The sequence below is a fragment of the Mus musculus genome, chromosome 17, assembly GCF_000001635.26.
Source record: "Mus musculus strain C57BL/6J chromosome 17, GRCm38.p6 C57BL/6J".
Lineage (NCBI taxonomy): Eukaryota > Metazoa > Chordata > Mammalia > Rodentia > Muridae > Mus > Mus musculus.
Window position 1 is genome coordinate 84,717,115 of NC_000083.6, and position 20,034 is coordinate 84,737,148.

General features: G+C 42.6%; 1 protein-coding gene across 2 annotated transcripts in view; it reads right to left on the bottom strand.

The window, feature by feature from the left end:
* Nucleotides 1-20,034, bottom strand: part of Lrpprc (leucine-rich PPR-motif containing) — an 85,540-nt gene that overhangs the window by 11,868 nt on the left and 53,638 nt on the right. For both annotated transcript variants that reach the window (NM_028233.2, XM_011246643.3), the window contains 5 exons: nucleotides 14,635-14,703; nucleotides 14,031-14,121; nucleotides 9,416-9,558; nucleotides 9,189-9,297; nucleotides 5,583-5,709 (listed from right to left, as the gene is read on the bottom strand). In NM_028233.2, the coding sequence (NP_082509.2) occupies nucleotides 5,583-5,709; nucleotides 9,189-9,297; nucleotides 9,416-9,558; nucleotides 14,031-14,121; nucleotides 14,635-14,703 (539 nt within the window). The remainder of the gene's footprint in view (nucleotides 1-5,582; nucleotides 5,710-9,188; nucleotides 9,298-9,415; nucleotides 9,559-14,030; nucleotides 14,122-14,634; nucleotides 14,704-20,034) is intronic.

Consider the following 20,034-nt stretch of genomic DNA (forward strand, 5'->3'; position numbering starts at 1 on the left):
TATAATTATAAAATGTAAAACTATTCTTCCAGCAACAAAAATGAACTATTTTCAGTACTGTATACTTTACATATAAACTAACGCATATTACTAACACCATATCATTTAGCTGATTAATTTTCAAATTTCTGTCATCTTGATACAGTTTTTAAAGATTTTAAACAGAGCACAGAACCAAAACCATTGTTACACTAAAATAAAATTTCATATGACCACAGACTTAAAAACAAACTTCCTAACTAAAACTCAAGAGCAAAAAATAGCTTTACTTAGCATCAAATCCTATAGGAGTTAACTAAAACCAGATGAGTCAGACAGACAAACCCCTGAAGTCTAACCGGAAGCACGTTGTTTGCAACACTGTTTGTCCATCCACGTCTTGGGATGAAATGTTAGCATCCCCACCAACCCAGGGCAAACACTAAGAGGTCACAAGGAGCAAGAGCTGCCTTATCAGCTCAGCAGTGACCTTACTGTCCATCCCCATGGCTGCCAGCACAAGGTACAAGAAAACCAGCCAGACAGCGCCACCCTCTCAGCCACTCTTCAGTCCCCACACACAGGACCCCCCCATCCCCCTGACCAATCTCCATAGCTGCTGCTCAGTATGACCCTCCCCCAGTGCCCAAAGTTTGTCAAAGCTTCTAACTCGACAACTCTTATGTGACAGCAACTGCTTAAGGAACCAGCTTCCCACCCTGTAGCCTGAGGACACACAAATCAGGCACTGTCACAGCCTCACTTCTCACACTGCCACCATCGCCACCATCTGCAGTACTCCACAGTCACTTAAGAATACTACTCAGGCTGGGTGGCAGCAGAGCACGTCATCGCAGCACTCGGGAGGCAGAGCAGAAGAATCTCTGCGTTCCAGGCCAGCCTGGTCTACAGAGCTCGTTCCAGGCCAGCCTGGTCTACAGAGCTCGTTCCAGGCCAGCCTGGTCTACAGAGCTCGTTTCAGGACAGCCAGGGCTACACAGAGAAACCCTGTCTCAAACAAAAATAAAAAGGGAGGTGTGGGGGGATGAATGTGAAAACATACATACTCTTACAGTCTAAAACTAGCTTTTAATCCTAGCGCCTGGTCTGTAGAGAATACCTAACAGCCAGCAATAGCAGCAGCACAGTGAGACAAAGTGTCCAAACTAAACCAAGCCGCCACCACCAACCTCAAAATAAAAACACCAACCACAAAAGCCATCTGAAACCATGAGACAGTAAGTCTTGTCTTTTAACTGACAATAAGAAGCAACAAGCTTTTTGAAAACTGCATAACATCATTTAAATATTCCTCAAAGAGTTCCCTGTATTTGTTTCAAATATGAAAGTAGAGATTAATGAGATGGGAGAAATTGTCCTTTATTAATTCAATAGTAGAAAATGTATTCTAATGCGGCAAAGAGATAAAAAGTATGAAGTTACTCAAAGAAACCTTTGGATCATTTATACAACCTCGAGAAATTTAATTTTGGTTCCTAATTTTTTAAAAAAAGATTTATTTTATTACTATATCTAAGTACACTGCAGCTGTCTTCAGACACACCAGAAGAGGGCGTCAGATCTCATTATAGATGGTTGTAAGCTACCATGTAGTTACTGGGATTTGAACTCAGGACCTTGTAACCATCTCTCCAGCCCCCTTGGTTCCTAATTTTTAGTTTTATTTTTTCATTACCAAAATGTGATAAAGGGAATGTCCTTTTTTGTGCTGTTAGCCACTAGCCACGGGAAATATGTAATTAAATTATATTTCATTTTACACAATTTAAAGTCACACCTAGGCTGGTGGCTACTGAAGTGGGCGGCATACAATTTCAGACTTTTGGAACTGTCAAAATAAAGAAAAAGTTATGGAGAGAAAAGGGTTTCCATCTTACAGCGTCCCTTTAGCTGCAAATATTAGTCCTTTTAAACTAAGGAAGAGTGTTTCAGGGAAACTTCCATCATTTCAGAGCAATGAACGAACTGTGGCTTGTGCTTATAAAATACACATGTAAAATATTTGTCAATGCTTCTAATTTATGTCACCTTGAATAAAAAAACCTGGTCAGCCCAGTGAAAGCAGTAGGGACAGACTAAGCACCATTTCTAGGCAGAAAGAAACAGGAAGGCAGTGAGGGCTGTTGTCTAAGCTTCCTAAGAAAACCACTTACTGTTTGTTCCAGACACTCAGAATTGCTGATGTCAGCATCCTGGCTATCGAGGAGGAGGAAGAAGAGGAACAGGAAGAGGAGGAAGAAGAGGAACAGGAAGAGGAGGAAGAGGAGGAGGAGGACCAAGACCAGAGCAATGGAGCCCACACATGGTCTCCATAATAAAATCAAGTAGCCTGTACACACCAACCGTTATTTTTGAAAAATGATTTTTATACTTGTGCATGCCTGTGCGTGCGTGTGCTGGGGGGGGGGCACACATACAATATACAGAGGTCAAAGGACAAGTTGCAAGAGTCGGTTATTTCCTCAGGTTGTTGGCCTTGGCGGCATGTGCCTTTACCCACGGAAGGAACTAACTTGCTAGCACAATCAACAAGTATTTTCTACTCTGATACTGACTGATATAGAACTGGGAGGGGGAGAGACAGCCAGGAATGAATCCAAAGACATTAACATGACATACGTTCAGTAACACAATTAGCTGGATAATTCAAATAGTTCCATTGCAGGAACAGTTCTACAACTTGCTCTGTAGACCAAGCTGGCCCTGAACTCACAGAGATCTGCCTTCTGAATGCTATGATTAAAGGAATGGTCCACCAACTGGACCTTTGCAAGAAAGGCTTCAAGTTACAATCCTATATAATGATGAAAAACATTTTAATGGCTCAAGGCTAAAGCCTGTCCTAGGGTTTCTATTGCTACAACAAAACTCCATGACCAAAAAGTTGGGAAGGTAAGGGTTTGTTTGGATTACACTTTTACATTACTGTTCTCCATTGAGGGAAGTCAGAGCAGGAACTCAAACAGGGCAGGAATCTGGAGGCAGGAGCTGATGCAGAGGCCATGGAGGATGCTGTTTACTGGCTTGCTCACATGACTTGCTTAGCCTGCTTTCATATAGAACACAGGACCACCAGCCCAGGGATGACACCACCCATTATGGTCTGGGTCTGGCCCCACTAATCACTAATTGAGAAAATGCCTTACAGCTGGATCTCATGGAGGCATTTCCTCACCCGAGGCTCTTTCCTCTCTAACAATTCTAGCTTACATCAAAAACCAGCCAGTATCAATTCCCCTGTTGATTCTCTGGGGTCCACATAGCTACATAGGGAAAGCAGCTATAGAATAATCCTTGTAGGATATTGTTGAGGTAAATCTCCAGCCCAAATCTCCCCTGGCAATGAAAACAGGACTCAATTAATATGAATACATGCTGTGCGCCTAGGTTGGGCATATTTACCACTACACTACCATCTTCCACATCTATGAGACCCCTTAAAATTTGTGGTTTCTCCAGGTCATGTGCTTCTACTTGGCTTTTCTTCTTTCATCTTCTCCTTCCTCTTCCTCTTCCTCCTCCTTCTTTGTCCTCCTCCTCCTCCTCCTCTGCATCCTCTCCCTCTTCCATTTTTCTCCTTCTCTCTCACCACCTTCAGCTCCACCTTCCCTTTTATCTACCCAATCATCAGCTCTCCTTTATTTTACAAATTAAGGTGGGAAGCAGGTTTACAGGAAACACCTGGGTGCTGAGTCATTTTTTTGTTCACAACCACTCACAAGAGAACAGAATTAACATCAAATATAATTAGCCCCAGGGCTATTCACAACAGGCTATCACAGCTGGAATATAAGCACTGTGAAGTATACAGGGAATCTTATCTGTGGAGTCTAAAAAACTGAGCAGCAGAGAGCAGCTGGAGGTTGCCAGGGAAGAGAGAGGAAGTGGAGAGATGATGGCTCTGGAGTACTAGCGAGTCAGGTAGGTTCTGGAGTCCTACCCAGCAGTGCCTACAGTTGTACATCATCAGTGCAATTACACATCCTCAGAAAACCCAACAATGATAGCAACGATGGTGATAAAAACGGTGGGAGGAAACTCTGGATGGTGATGGATATGTTTACGGCCTTGATGCTGGCGCTGGTTTCACTGGTATACACTTATCCCCAAAGTTAATGAGATGTATACATTAAATATGTATCTTTTAATATGTCAATCATATTGTAGAAAGGCCTCATAAAAACCTAGAGGAAAGAAAGAATATGAGCCTGTATTTACAGGCTGTGGTGAAAGGAGAATAAGAGCTATGCTTCTAACCATTCAGGTCAGCTTTGTCTCAGATCAAAACCCACGGCAGAACTCCAGAAATGGCTCACAGTAGTGATACTTGAGAAAACCCATACACAAACACACTCAATGAAAATCAATATTCCATGACATGATCTTTATCTACTTGAAGTGCTTTGGTATTTTCAAGGCTAGTTCATTTAAGAAATGGTTCATTCTGCCCCACTAAATAGTGGCACCTACAGTTTGAAACTATGCTAGCTAGGTCAGCAGCCTTCTGAGAGGTATGCATAGCACTGAGCATCATAGGAAGCAGGGTGTCATGAAACACACAAGATATACAGTACAAGTGGCCATGAGGGAATGCTATCAAAGAATCTGAGGCCCATGACTTATCTGTTATCTCAGTCAGAACCTTAGCTCTGATGGCTCAGTCAATGCAGGGCTCAGCATACACAAGCCCAATCAAGGAGTTTTTGTGTAGTAAGCGGTATGCATGAGTGTGTGTCTGCATATACACACAGATATGCATGTGCACACCCATGTGTATGTAAATTCCTCAATTGCTCTCCACCTCACTTATTGAAAGCAGGGTCTCTTGTTGAACTTGGAGTCCATCAATGACAGCTCTTACCTTGTCCAGCTTCAGTGTAGGTTCTGGGATCTGAACCCTTGTCTTCATGCTTGCATAGCAAGGACCTGACCACTGAGTCCCCTCCGCAGCCCCAGGGTGAAGGAGACCATTATGCTCTACTCTGGGGAACTCTTTGGCGTATTTGTGACCAGCACTCAGGATTAAATGGCCTTTGACGTCTTACATTTTCCTCCCTAACAATTTAAGTTCCCTACTTGTACTCCTTAACATGGAACTCTCTTCTGTTTTCTGCCTCCCTGTCTTTCCAAATCACTTATTTCAGAGCACCTTGGCTATGTACAGTAAGATGGAGTTCCACAATGATTTTCTGAAAAAGTAAATTAATCCGCATCCCACACCACTGAGGTTAGAGCCGACAAGACACCATTGAAAATGTTTTCAGGCATTAATTGAAGTGTAAATAAGGTCTGAAAAAATGCGCAAGTCAGAGTACATTAAATAGGTTCAGGGTCCAAATGTGACTGTTGGTGTCAAAACACACACATGGACCAGGCATGGTGGCAAACATGCCTGTTATCCCAGCACTCGAGAGGCCGAGGACGGCTACAAGTTTGAGGCCAGCCTGGAAAACAGCGAGACCTGCTTTAAACAAATAACTCATAAAATTAAGCAACTTTTCACGTTACTTTTCTGGGCATCTGAGACGTCTCAGCTTGTATTCCTTTAAAGTGAGGGTTTCTACAGACAAACAGATACTCACAAATCCTTCACGTGCATTGCTTGGGTGAAGTCGTCCTTACTCAGCAGCAAGCCTATCAAGGTGCTATAAGTTTCACTGCTAAATACAACGTTTTGCTTTTCGGCTTTAAGGAAGATATTATATGCATCTATAAGAGAGAAAAAGATAAAAAATGGAGACAATATTATTCTGAACTAGCAAAACAAAAAGTCCCAAAATATATTCCTGTCCACGGTTGCCAATCCTTGGAGACAGGCAGTGAGCGCCCCAGTGTGCTCCCAGCTCCCAAGACAAACCACCGAAAAGAAAAGGGCTTCTTTTCCAAATTATTTTTTATACTTGCTTTGAGTCAACAGATTATGTTCCTCCTAATAAAAATGAAAATCAGCTCTTCTAAATTCAAAAGATTGCAAAATAAATCGCAAAATATGCGTTAAAGTCCAAATAAACCAGAGGTATAATTTAGATTGAGGGGCGCAAAAGATTCACTTTCAAGCTATCTTTAATCTATAAGTGGGTGGTTACAATGGTTAACATTTCAACACAATAGCATTAAAGTGAATATAGCCTATAATTCTAAAATTAGAAGATCAAATTATTTGGCTACGACAGGACTTATACAAAAACATACAATTTTCAAATATACAGATACCTAACAAGTAAACGAGGCAACATTTGTCTGACTGATTAACAGTTTTATTTCATTCGTTCACAATAACTGTCAGTGAATGAAAGGATGTTACCAAGAGAGAAGTACCCACACTTCGCAGTCACTTACTTTTCTGAAATGAAACTGCTTGTGTATAAAGAGCCACCTGGAACTACAACCCACTCGTGTGTGTAAACACATCACAACAGAGAGAAGTAAAAGCGATCCCACAGACGGCCCTCTATGAACATAACTCAGCCGGAAAGAAAGGCGAGGTATTAAATAGGCACACACACAATGCTAACGACCACAAGAACACTCTAGAAACGTCTAAACAGGCAGAAATAGTTGTGATTTTTTTATAACTTAGGAAGTTTGTAATATCCTCTCAATATCACTCTAGTGGCAATGTCCAAATTGCATTTAAAACTGGAAATTAAATTGGGAGGGAAAAGAAAGATAAGGTATAAGAATAGTTATTAGTTGTATCTTAGTTGAGATTAGGTTTGTGTGAATGAATGTAATTGTCGTGAAAGTTAGTCGGATGTTAAACGAGCTTTCAAAAGCACAATCCTCTCTGAGTGATCACATGACTAGCCTTGCATCAGATTTTTGTTTGTGCCTACATGAAACAGGCACTAAAGAAAGGCAGAAAACCAGAAGACACTCAAGGAAGGGAGAGTTACACCGATGAGCCACTGCACTATCCCACTGAACACTCTCCCTTACTCTTCACGTACAATGCACTGGAATCATAGCCCCCGTCCTCCTGTCTTTCTTCCTCTCTTATTCTCAGCTCACCAGTGTTTCCAACAGGCCTCCCCCGCTGTCATGCCATCACCAGCCTTAGATGTGTGACTCTCGGCACTAACTGGGGATGTTTCGTGAGCGTGACTAAATTATCTACTTGAATGAGCAAGAGCAACTTTCCAGCGAGAACACAGCTGAGGAATGACTCCCCCGGATCCACCAACTGCCTATGCCCTCTGGGATGGAGGCACGGATATCAGGAGTATCTTCCCCTAGCCAGTCATCCCTTGAATGGCAGTATCAATCCATCATCAACTTAAAAAAAAAAAAAAGTAACAAAATACAATAATATTCGCTAAATCATGACACAGAGCGAAGCCACAAAAGGACCTCGCTCTCAGCCATGGTGCACCTGCTCTTTTTTATACAGGGTTAGGTTAGGATGCAGGCTGGAGAGATGGCTCAATGGGTAAGAGCACTGACTGCTTTCCAGAGGTCCTGAGTTCAAATCCTAGCAACCACATGGTGGCTCACAACCATGTGTAATGAGATCTGATGTCCTCTTCTTGTATGTCTGAAGACAGCTACAGTGTACTTATATGTAATAAATAAATTAAAAAACATTAACAACAACAACAAAAACCCCAAAGATAGGATGTGATGTCCCTTTACGGCACACAGTTTGTTGCTGAATGAGGGCACAGTATCATTTGAATATTGGAAATTAATAAAACAAAAGTAGGAATACTATTGGTTCTTTCCTGATACCACAGGAGCTGAACTCACTATTATCTATCAACCTCTATGAGTGCTTCTATGTTATAAATTCACTAACACAACTATCCAACAGATTCTACTAAAAGCACTGAATTTTCAAAGCATTTATATTTTGCTAAGTGCTTGAATCTTGAGATATACAAAATCAATATTTAACAGGCTAAAACAATAAGCTGAATGACTGTATAACATTTAATCACTTAGTTAAATGTTTTCATTTAATTAAAAGCACCTTTTTAAAAGGTAGTATATAAGCTAGGCATAATGGTATATATCTGTAATCCTGGGACTTGCCCTAAGCTGGGGGAGGGAGGATAGAGTGGGGAGAGTGGTTGAATCTGAGGCCAACCTGGGCTACATAGTGAGGCCCTTTAAAAAAAGAGATACCAACCAACCAACCAAGAGCATTATCATAAACTCAGCCTCTCAAATGCACAACTGTACCTAACAAGTACTGCTGGGCTGTTATGTCTGCCTAGCAGCTGGGGCGCCCAGAGCGCCACCGCATGACCCAGGGGAGGCAGAACACAGTCCTGTACAGGGAGTCTGTGTGCCCAGTCTCCTGTGTGCCCAGGCACTGGTGGGAGTTGGGAACAGAGGTCCCAGGTCTGCACTTCCCCTCTGGGCATCCCCTCCAGGCATCTGAGCACCAGGATCTTGTGCCAAGATTGCCTCTCACAGCACAGTGTGGTAGCTTTAAGAGTCTCCCTGATAGACCTACCACCTACAAACCTGCAGCTCAGACTCCTCCTAAGGGAATATGGCCAGAGACATTGGTAATTGGCAGCATTCACAGCCCAGCTCAGAACCTTACAGCCAGGGAGCGGAGCGGGGGGCAGTACTCCCCTATCTACATACCTCCTCAGCATGAAAAAACTCCAGGTTTGTACGTTATCTGACTGACGGCCAAGGTCTGCTCAGAGGGTGTCACGGTTCTGTGCTCCAGAGCAGGTAGAGGTAGGCAGGGAGTGGCCCCATTCCTTCTGTTCTGGATTCTGAGGTTGGCCGGGTTTGGGCTCCCTCAGTCTTGGCAGGTCAGTTCTCCTGTTGTACAGCCCACTTGCCACAAGAGTTACTTTTGTTTTTGTTATTTGAAAGAGTTTCTCTGTGCAGCCCTGGCTGTTCTGGAACTCACTCAGTAGACCAGGCTGGCCCTGAATGCTCATGGATCCGCCTGCCTCTGCCTCCCAAGCGCTAGGATTAAAGGTGTGCGCCACCACAGCCCAGCATCTAACAATTATTCTTAACACCTGGCCACATGGCATTTCTTTGCTCTTGTTTTCACCCTTAAATACTTACACACATCTCAAAATTTAAGGACACTGGCTTATAAATGATAACTTTATAATCATAATTAACAAATTCATTAGTATAGTATGTTGATGGAAAGTATAAAATGTGCGTGTGTGCCTGCATGCCCGGGCTCTGGCCGTGGCCCTGTGGATACTCACCTTTACTCTTCTTTAGTTTGCAGTTAGACAACAACGTCTTCTCAGTAACGTCCTCTCCTGCTGAGCGTGAGGATGGACTCAGGGAAGGTCTGTCATCTCCAAACCACAACTTTAAAACAAAATTACTCAGTTCAACAAAAATGGTTAAACCCAGCAACCTTTGAAGTATAAAACTGAGCTAAGCTAAGTCCTGGAAGTCTTTTAGGCTCACGCTAATGACAAGTTACCTCCGGAACGTCGAAAGGAACTTCCTGGTTGCTGGTTTTCAAGATCTCGGCTAAGAGCCGCAGTGTCCGCTCTCGAGGGATAATGTTCTCTTCTTGCATTTTGGTCCACGCAGCATCCGCTCTTTGCCAGTCACTGCTTATTTCTATAGAATGTGATCAATCAAAAGTCAATGGCTCTGCCAGGCAGAGCTGGCGAAGTGTTAGAATAGTCTTACATTCTATATGCTTAAATATGCATTATTCTCAAAGCTGCTGTTAGGGAGAGGAAACATTTAGTGATTGTAGCCCGGAGGTGCGGAGACGTCTCTGTGTATCTAATAAAGGAGCCACAGAAATCTTTCCTCTGCCAAACAAACTAAACAAAAGCAAAGACAGTAACAAAGTAACAAAGCACCCAAGCTTCATCCAAAGCTTGGAGAACCATGTTGATAAAAAAGTTGTTTTTAACGTAATTGCAAAATAGCCCAATGTGAAAATCAAAATCAGAAACAAGTAACACACACCCTTTAGTGTTTGCAGAAATAACTAAATACATGCATACTGCCTTGTGAACACTGATGGTTCTAAAATGGCTCTTTCAAAGTGATACATTTCCAGATACTTGGACTTGGGCGAGGAAGAGTCTGCAGCAACAGGTAACACTGTTGATTACAGAAGGAAATGGGTGGCTTCTTTGTACCAATAACCAAATTACTTCTCTGTGGTGATACCCAGTGTTCACAAACCAAGAACCCAGGGCTGTCCTACTTCAGTCTTTCTGTTTTAATTTGCAAACATGTATGCACGGGATATTTTAGAGAGATGAACAAACATCCAGGGAGCGTGACTATGTCTGTCTCTCAGCATCTGAGGGAGTGTCACTAACATCAGTGGGATTTCCCTAGGCTTTGCCCCTCACTACTGATATCAGTGGGACGTCACTAGACTGTCTCTCCAAAAAGAAAACTAAGTTTTCTGACAACTAATAACTATTAAAGTACAAACTTTAAAGAGCAGAAAGTGAAGCCCAGTCACACTGAATTAGAAATCAGCAATAAGGAATAAAGATAAAGGGGAAGAGGGTGATTTCCCTATGCCAAACACAGGTTGCAGCCCCTGTTTTAAGAGTGATTTCATAAATAGTTGATAATAAAGTCAATCTAACCAACATAAACCTTACACTTATAGTCAGCTTTTAAAGCAAAATTCCTTTTGAAGGTAGGGCCAAGACAGAGTTTTTCTGCCTTGGCTGTCGTGGAACTCACTCTTAGAGATCTACCTGCGTCTGCCTCTCAAGTGCTGAGATTAAAGGTGAGCGCCATCATGCCTGGTCCAAAAGCAATATTCTTTTAAGTTAGCTATACCTTACCTTTATTAAATGTCCTCCTACAATGTAAAACCCAAGTATTATAAATATTTTAAAATATAAAGCTTGGTCACAAAAATAATCCAAGCCCAAGAATCTTTACTGTGTGGAGGAACCTGAAGCAGCTCTCATGTGGGGAGGCCGCCTGCACACGAGGCTCTGAGGTGACAGTACAGCATCCTTGGACCACGGCTCACTTTAAAGCCCACACAAGCACTCTAAGCAATGAAGGAAAGTTGGGTGGATGATTTACAGCTAGCTATACTCTAGTCTCTAAGGACCAAGAACCATTAGAAGCTAACTTTATGCTTGTTTAAAAGGCAAAAGGCCTTAGCTGGACACTGAGCTGCCAAGGCCATCTTTGAGCAGGGGATCTGTGCATGGAACACACAGTGACAGTTTCACACTCAACTGTGTACATCTTTAATCCCAGTGCCTGGAAGCAGAGGCAGGCAGATCTCTGAGTTCAAGGCCAGCCTGGTCTACAGAGTGAGTTCCAGGACAGCCAGGGCTACACACAAAGACTGCCTCAAAAAAACCAATAACAAAACAAAAATGGGAGGAGCTTGTGGGGGTGCTTGAGAGATGCCCGACTGACAGCACTTGCTGTTCTTCTAGAACTTTCTGAGGAGAGACAAAGTCATGGGGCCACATTCCTGGGGACCTGGGTGTTTCTGAGGCACCAAACTAGGAAATGAAGAACTCTAGTCCTGGGTTTTTACCTCTAAGGCCAACAACTGTTCCAGTATTGCTGATAGAACTGAGCTACCTCCAACCCCCCCTCCCCCTGCAGGTCTGTTATCTAAGTACCACTCCCTTATCAAATGCAGGCCTCAGGTCTAGGGTAGGAATCAAGTGCCATCAGCCTGAACCCTGGGTATGTCAGATGATACAGGAGCTAAAAGGAGGAGGCTCCTGCTGGCCAAGGACTGCATAATTTGAGTATTGAAAATAACTAAAACAAAACAGTTTTTTAAAACCCATAAATTCATTAAGAAAAAAAATCAATTTTGGAGGTTTCAAGGACATCAAAAACTTACTAATTGTTTCATATCATTAGCTTAAACAAACAAACAAACAAACAAACGCCAGACTGTAGAATACTCAATGTAGAACTCAGAACAATCAAACCAAATGCAGCTGAAACAGTAAGTGAAGGGGATTTCCAAAACGGACAGCTGCCTGTGCGTGGGACACATGGTGACAGCTTCACACTCAGCCAGCAAACTACTATGCTGTGTGAATTCTTAGTGCCTAGAATATAGCCACTTTACTAGTGTAATAATTGAAGAGAGAAAGGCCACACAGCATGGAATATGCCTATATGCACAGGATGCAAAAACCATAAATAGCTTGAAGTAGGATAAAACATCAGGGCTGTAGAACTAAAAAGGCTACCATGAGGCGCTTCTAATGCAGAACAACAAGTCAAAGGTGGCCGTGCTTTAGTTTAGATAAACGCGTGTCTGCTTTCATCCACGAAAGCAGTGAGGCAGGGCTTGGTGGTGCAGGTCTCTGATCCCAGTACTCAAGACACAGAGCTGTCAAAGGTTACTCTGGAGGTTCCAGTGAAGCCAAGGTTTTAAACTGAGACTTGTCTGAACATAGTAGCAAAAGGAAAGAAACACACCACATACAAACTCAACTATCTTTAAAGTCAGAAAGTGTCAGATTTGGTGCCAATAATGCCATTAGGGAAACTTCCACTGAAACATGTTCCAAAGAGAGAGTCATTATCACATTTATTCACTGTGTGATGATGTGAAGTCACCGTAACAAAACACATGGAGACAGAGCCATCTCTAACTATATAAGCAAAGGGGGAAGGAACGTCACTGGCTACGCACTATTACAAGAACGGGTACATGTATCGGCTGCATAAACAGACCTCAGCATCATTTGCCTGTAACAATGAAATTCCCACCACTCCACTCTTTCACCTTAAGACAATACCAGGAAGTCAGTCAAGTGGAAATTAAGGGTGTGAACCAAGATTTGGAACATGGAAAACTAGAATCTATTCACAGAAACGGGATCGGTAAAATAAATTCTAAGATAGCCAACCAGTTTATTAGTACTTATAGATGATTAAAATGGAGAAAAACATTGTAATATGTACTTGAATAAAAAGTGTAATATGCTCACATTAAACGGTAGTTTTTACACAGGTGCACATGTTCCTAAAAGATCCACCTGTGAGCATGTTATAAATAGCCACTCTAGGAGGGACCGAGGAAGCTACTTCAGGATTTACAGAAAACAGAAGAGAAAAGGAAAAGTTTCTCAAAAGATCATCCTAAGAACTGTGGCTTTGAGTTCTTTCTGAGTTGGCTTAAAAGATTTAGAAAACATTTTTGTGTGTGTTAAATATGAGTGAAAGTTGGCTTTACAGACAGAAAAGAACCACACACAAAACCAACCAACCAACCAAAGAAAACAAACCTCAGAGCAGGCAGCTCAAACCCTCGTCCTAACGGTTAAAGAGAAGGACGACCTCTCAGGCCCACAGCCTGCCATCCTCCTCTCCGTGTCTGTGTGCATGCGTATGTGTATGTGTGTGCGTGCAAGCGTGCATGGGTGTATTTGCGAGTGTGAGGTACAGTTGATTTGGTACCATGGACCATCAGTCTGAGTAACTTCATTTTAGTTTGGTCTCTCAGGCCTAGCACAGAACACAGGGTGAACCAATGGCTTCCTACACGGTTCATGAAACCCTAAAGAGAAGTAGAATCGTTTTATGAACTGGTTGGGCTCCCAATCAAGACACCACTTAAGCCTGAGCACTATTTAGCTTTCCACATGTGACTGTTACAATGTCCTCATTTTCAAGAATTAAAAACCATCAAAAAGACATCTTGCTTTTCCTACAGACTTCCCAGTCCCAGTGTGTGCCCCATCCCTTGCTCACACATGCAGGATGTGTCAGGGTGCACAGAGGTCTCAGGCCTGGTAGGCATGGATGAGTACAGCAGATCTTTATCACATGGTGTCACATGTAGGTGTGGGCTCCAGGAGCACGGCAAGAAAATGACTGGGCGGAGGCTGGTTGACCCCTCATTACCGCAGTAAGGAGGTCAGCTTTGTGGACATCACACAGCAGCTTCTAATGATACAACTTAAAACTCCGCAGGGTGGCTCAGCTAGCCTTCCCTCTGGCCTCTGTGTTAGACTCCACATCTGACGATCCCTAGACTTCTTCCAAGCCCAACATTCCTTCCCCACTGTGGCCTCTGCAGACCAGAGTGCAAGCAGGCAAGGCGCGTCACTTACTGTATAGCTTCAGTAAGTTGTAGTACATCTGGTCTCTGTCACACTCAAACAGCTTCTCAGTCAGCTCTACCAACTTCTCAAGAGCTTCAACCTTAAAAAGACCATCAGATTGGTTACACCCTGTAAGCGTATTTCACAGTTACACAAGCAGCGAATGACCCACTGAGTGAGCGTCGCCAGAGGAGGGGTTAACTTTACCAAGAGACTCAGGGTCAGGCACAGCAGCCTACTTAATCCACAGAGCTGCACGCGGACAAGTGGTTAGAACAACAGGTCATCTGTGCACTGAGAATGAATGATGGAGGGAGCCGAGAGAAGGCCCCTTCCTGACAGCACACGCCTCTCACTCTTCACACAACATGCGCACGGCCAGCTTGCTCACACTAGCAGAGGAAGGGCAGGTGAAAACTTCCAGGGCCCAGACCAGCACTCTTAGGACTTCTAATGTCCCCTGGGGCCATAAAGCAGGAGGGCACTTATTTGGAGAAGCACTGAGGGAACACGGCGTCCACAAGGGCCGCTCGTCAACTCCCCGAAGGCTTCAGATACTCACTCACACGTTCCTGAGTGTTAGTGCTTCAGACATCAGAAATCAAATACCAACCTGATTACTGGCAATGCATCGATCACAAAACCACTGGAGTCTTGTAGGCCGAGCTCTAATGCCTGGAGTCTATAAGACAGAACCACCACACGACATGTAAGACTCGGCTCAGTTCCCCCTCGAGGTAGTATATTCCCTCTAATGAATTCACTGCCACACATATTTGCTAAAAAAAAAAAAAAAAAAAAAAACCCAAAAACCCAACAAAAAAACAACTAACCCAAAAGCCCTTACAACGTAACCCCAGTTACCACAGGCATTTAAGGAGGTGAGCCCCAAGCACCCAACAGACCATTCACCACTTATCTAGAAGATTTTGCTGATTCCAACCTGCTGCTTCGTAGCTCAACAGTCATTCTATAATCTTTTTGTTTTATGGTCTTTTGTTTTTTTGTTTTAGTACTGGGAATTAAATGCAGGGCCTTACATGTCATTCCAAAAAAAAAAAAAATCTTTAAGTAATAAAATGACTGCACTTTATTTATTTCAGGAAGAATAACTAAATCAAGCCCAGAATATGTAAAGATAAACTCATCCCTGCACATGCATGCTCATCCCACAACACATGACCAAGTGCCCCGCCTTCCACCCATTCACTACAACATCCCAATAGACTCAGTAGATACGACTTACTAATTTGTCAAGTAGAATCATAAACAAATCTTAATCTTAATAAAAACCAGCAGCTTTCAATTTTAGAAGAAACAAACTTTGATAATAGTACTCTGCCTAAATTAATGAGGCTCAATTGAAGGGAAAGAAGAGTGATTTACCAATCACTGGATGTGTTGCTTAGTATCTAAAATCAGAAATACTTAACATTAGTTTAGTCTCGATTCATTTTAATAGTTGAGATGCATGTTAGTTATATGGTCAATCAGAAATTCTAAAGGTTTAGTCAATAACTCTGGCTTCAAGCACATGTTTCACAATGTTGGATACTGGAATAAAAGACAAACCATTTCAACATAATTCCAAGGATTTGTACCTGTTATGATAGCATTTGCATCATCTGTAAGAGGTTTCACCATGGAACACTACACTTCAACCACAGCATCACGATAAGACAAGTACATACTCATCTGCGCTGGCTGCAGGCCAGGTCAGAGGATGTTCCCGGCCTGCTCGTCACTGCTGCGCATGAGGCCAGGTGTCCCCAGAGTGCCGGGGCTTATGTATAAGCTCCAGGAAGTCTGGTATTTTCAGAGGTGGGGTATTGCTATGTTGCCTTGGTTGACCTCCAACGCCCAGGCTCAATCGGTCCTCCTACCTCAGCTGTACCATACAGTAGCTGGACTACAGGAGTGCTCCACTACACTCTGCGCCCCAGTAAGTCTAGTTAAAAACAAACACACTGCACAATGTTAATGAAGAGAGTACCACCTTTTAGCTTGGGTAGCAAGACAGAAAACTGTAGAGTTTAAATTGTGAGCACTCATTTTAACCATGCAAGTATCTATATTCTGGGGTATAAAATCATATGCAGAGTAAATTGATCTTATCTTAAAATACACTAGATGTTAACCTCTGCATCTAGACTATATCCAAGGATTCCCTCATATCTACCTTGCCACATACATCATAGTGGGTATGAAATCAACATCAATGTATATAGAGAGCCCTTGAAAAAGAACAAATAATCCTCTTTAGAACACGGCAAAATCCAAGAGCTACATTTACTTACAACTTCCAGTGTTATTACAGATCCAAATCCATAAGACCTGAACAGCACAGCTCCACGGTAACTCTTCCTGTTTGGGGCTGATTAATCCTCGTTGCTGGCAGGACAGCTGACTTATACACCAGGTCTCCCCTATGCTTCATTTTGAAATTGAGAACTGTTTTCATATATAAATCTCAATCATCAAAAGAACATCTAGGTCAGATTAACTAAATCTCCTAGGCCGCTGGGATGGCGATGCTCTGGCTTACCTCTGAGCATCTTACTGAATTTTAAACACTGCAGTTGAAAGCAGCAATAAAAAAATGCAATAGAAACACATCAAAGGCCAGCTAATGCACATCAAAATAACAAGGTAACTTCTAGTTCTTTCTCATTTTCCTTACATATAATTTATTTAATGGGCAGAAAGGCTAAATAGTTAGAATGACTGCCATGTTTGTTTCTGCCCAAGTTACTGCATTGCAGAGCACAGCTTTCTGCAGTTCTAATACAATACTTAGCTCAAGTGCATAGGCAGAAAGTTAAAATATTTTCATTACTCTATAACTTCATTCCATAACTTTATGGGCTCAATTAACATCTATGTATATTAATAAAGATAAATATAAAATGATTTCCAAGAGAAAGGACATGAAAATGTCTCTACTGTGTTCCAACCCTTACTTTATAGAAACTTAAATTTGACTCAAACAGTAAAATTTTCCTTTCTTGCCAATACTAATGGAACGGTGGGAAAACAAACAAACAAACCGCAATGTCAATAAACCACACTCCATTCGAGAGTGCAATAGAAAGCAAAAGATGTGCACCAGGTTCTCCTAGAGGCTATTTCACCTCCGTATCCCTCCAGGTGGGCTGGGCACAGGGGACAGCGGCACCACATCACTCAGTGAGTCCCTTAGCATTGATCCCTTTCTCTAGAACCTTCAGAGATGCATGTAAAGATCAAGTATAGAAAAGAGCAAAATGCTGCTGAGCAAGTCAAATGGACAGTCTATTATCAACAGCAGCGGTCCTTTTCACAGGGGTTAATGGAAGTCAACACTAAAGGTAACTTCCAACTACATGTCAGGGGAACAGACATACATCTGAGAGCCAGATACAACACCACCTTAGCACAGTGCATACAGAATTGAACTCTGACCCTAATTAAGGAAGGCAAGGGGATACAATTTTATGTTCGTCAAGTAGACAACAAACAGTAACAAGATTCCAAAGTTCTAGTGTTAACCTTGACACCATCAAAATGAGAGTCTCCCCCTGCACAGGATAGTACACTGACCTTGAAGAGGGGGACACAAAGTAAGAGAAGGTTGCTTTGATAATTTGGTGGTAAGTGGTGTCTAGAGAGCGTGGAGATGGGGGCCATACTGAAGATGGCCCAGGAAATGGGAACTGTCCTGATTGCAAACGTCATGGCTGCCAGGCCCTGACTCTACAACCTACACCCTGAACCTTAATTTCTTTGCCCTGTTTCTCAGGGTTGTTTGTGAGTCTCATGTGAAGATGTGCCTGACTGTCACTTAAGCATGACAGAGTCCCAGCTATTGTCACACTGTCTAGCTGGTGACACAGGTCTGAGTCTCAGGGAAAGAGGTTAGAGTTAGGTTGAATGCTCACCTGTGACCACAGCTTTGCAGTCTTGACCCATGGTCAAGCAGTGAGTGACAACTGACCACTAGGGCCTTGGGATGAAGTGAAATGGCAGACTTCTTACAGAAACCTTAAGAGCTAGGTAAAATTTCATACCACTAGTCAGCCTTCCTTACTTCTACATGTCATCTCTTCCTGAATTTAATTTACAGTCTTGAAATAAAGTGGATCACATAAAACACATTTTATTTATGCTCTGTAATTATGACTGTATTAGAAGGTAAATGAAGTACTCAAACTCTAAAGGAATGAAGTAACATTTTGTTTTTTCTTTACAGAGAAATACCATCTTATTTGACCATAATTTTAAAATAGCAATTCTAGGCTAAAACCTAGAGACCTGTTTTCTACTCAAATCTCTAGCATATTGAGCCAGAAAGGAGGTGGTGGTGGTGGTGGTGGTGGTGGTGGTGGTGGGGTTTCATCTATACAGACATATCTGTCTCGATTAACTCACTACCAAAAACCACCTAAAGAAAATGGTCCAAAAACCAAGGATGGATGTGAAGACATGAACAAAGGTGACGACTCAAGTCAGAGTGGAAATGCTTCTCGAGGGAGAAATAAACCAGATGCCTTTCATCTAAACAATGGAACAGTGTGGTCATGGGAATTCTTAGAGAAGCCTCTAATGAACTTCACGCAGGGAAATGAGCTGCTGATTCCAGTGAAGCACTAAGTAAGATACATGAGCCCATTAATTCCAGTTATGTACAAATGAAATAAAGCCATTGAATTAAAAGTACAGAAGGGTCACAAAAGTGACTAGATGAGTAAGTATTCGAATTGAGTCTTTACAGTTGACATATTTTAAAATAAGACCTGTAATTTATACTTGGTTCTATATTTGGGGGTTGGGGTGGGGCAGGGTGGGGCTGAGAGTATGACTGAACACTGGAGCAAAGTGTAGAATATACCTCACAGCCTTTACCTTCCTGACAGAGCAAGGAAGTGTTAACCGTTCTCAATGGTGCAGTTCATTCCAGAACGTGCCACGTGCTGGAAGTGGAGTCTGTAGAGAATACACTGCTAGGGGGACGGGAGCCCAGCACAGGGAAGGGCACTGAGCAGGTGTTGACCTGAGAAGCATGGCCTTCCAAGGCTGACATCACACCACTTGTGTTGTTCTACGAGGTACAACCCAGAGGGAGTGCTGTCCTTCCTCAGGGTCTTTGTGCTGTTGACCTGAATTGCTTTATGTTGTCAGTTCCCAATTCATCTTTTACTTCTCCCCTAGACACCAATTCCTTAGGAAGATCCACTCTGAAAAAGCCCTTTTCCACACAATATATTCCTGATAGCAATATATTTTTAAAGGCCTATCTCACTGATGAGACCATAAGACATGATCAGTATTTGTTAAGGAAGGAAAGAGACAAACTGGTCAAGATGAGAAGCGCTTAGATGCTATCAGTCACCTTAGCAAGAAGTTTCAGATGACAGCCAAGGCATGTCTACCAATCACAGGTGTAATATATATAATATATATATTTATATATTATATATAACACATATATATTTATTTATATTATATATATTTATTTATTCTGAGTAAGCCTCTGTTAATTCACATGACCTTTTATGTCATTACTCTTGAGTATTATCAAGAAAAAAGCCCTATGCCCAGGACCCTGAGATCCTCATTAATCTCACGGTCTCAGCTGCCCCGCCCCCATAACCTACCCAGAATCCTTTTGTGTACATCCAGAATCTATTACTCTTTGAATTAGCCCCATCTCCTTATTCTAGCCCCGAGGGTTTCTAACATCTGGAATCAATTTACCCCGCCCAAGAGTCCCTTTCAGAACAAAGCGGGAGCTCCCTTCTTTAAGTACCCTCTATCTACACCCTAAGCTCATCCACGTTTAAACAGCACCATTTGCTCCACACCGCAGGGGGAGGGATGGCGGTCCTATACGCTCAGACCTCCCCATCCCTCAAGCCAGTGAAGACTTTCCTTCTGTAGACAGGAACCTCTCTCTCTCTCTCTCTCTCTCTCTCTCTCTCTCTCTCTCTCTCTCCCTCCCTCCCTCCCTCCCTCCCTCTCCTCTCCCTCACAGATC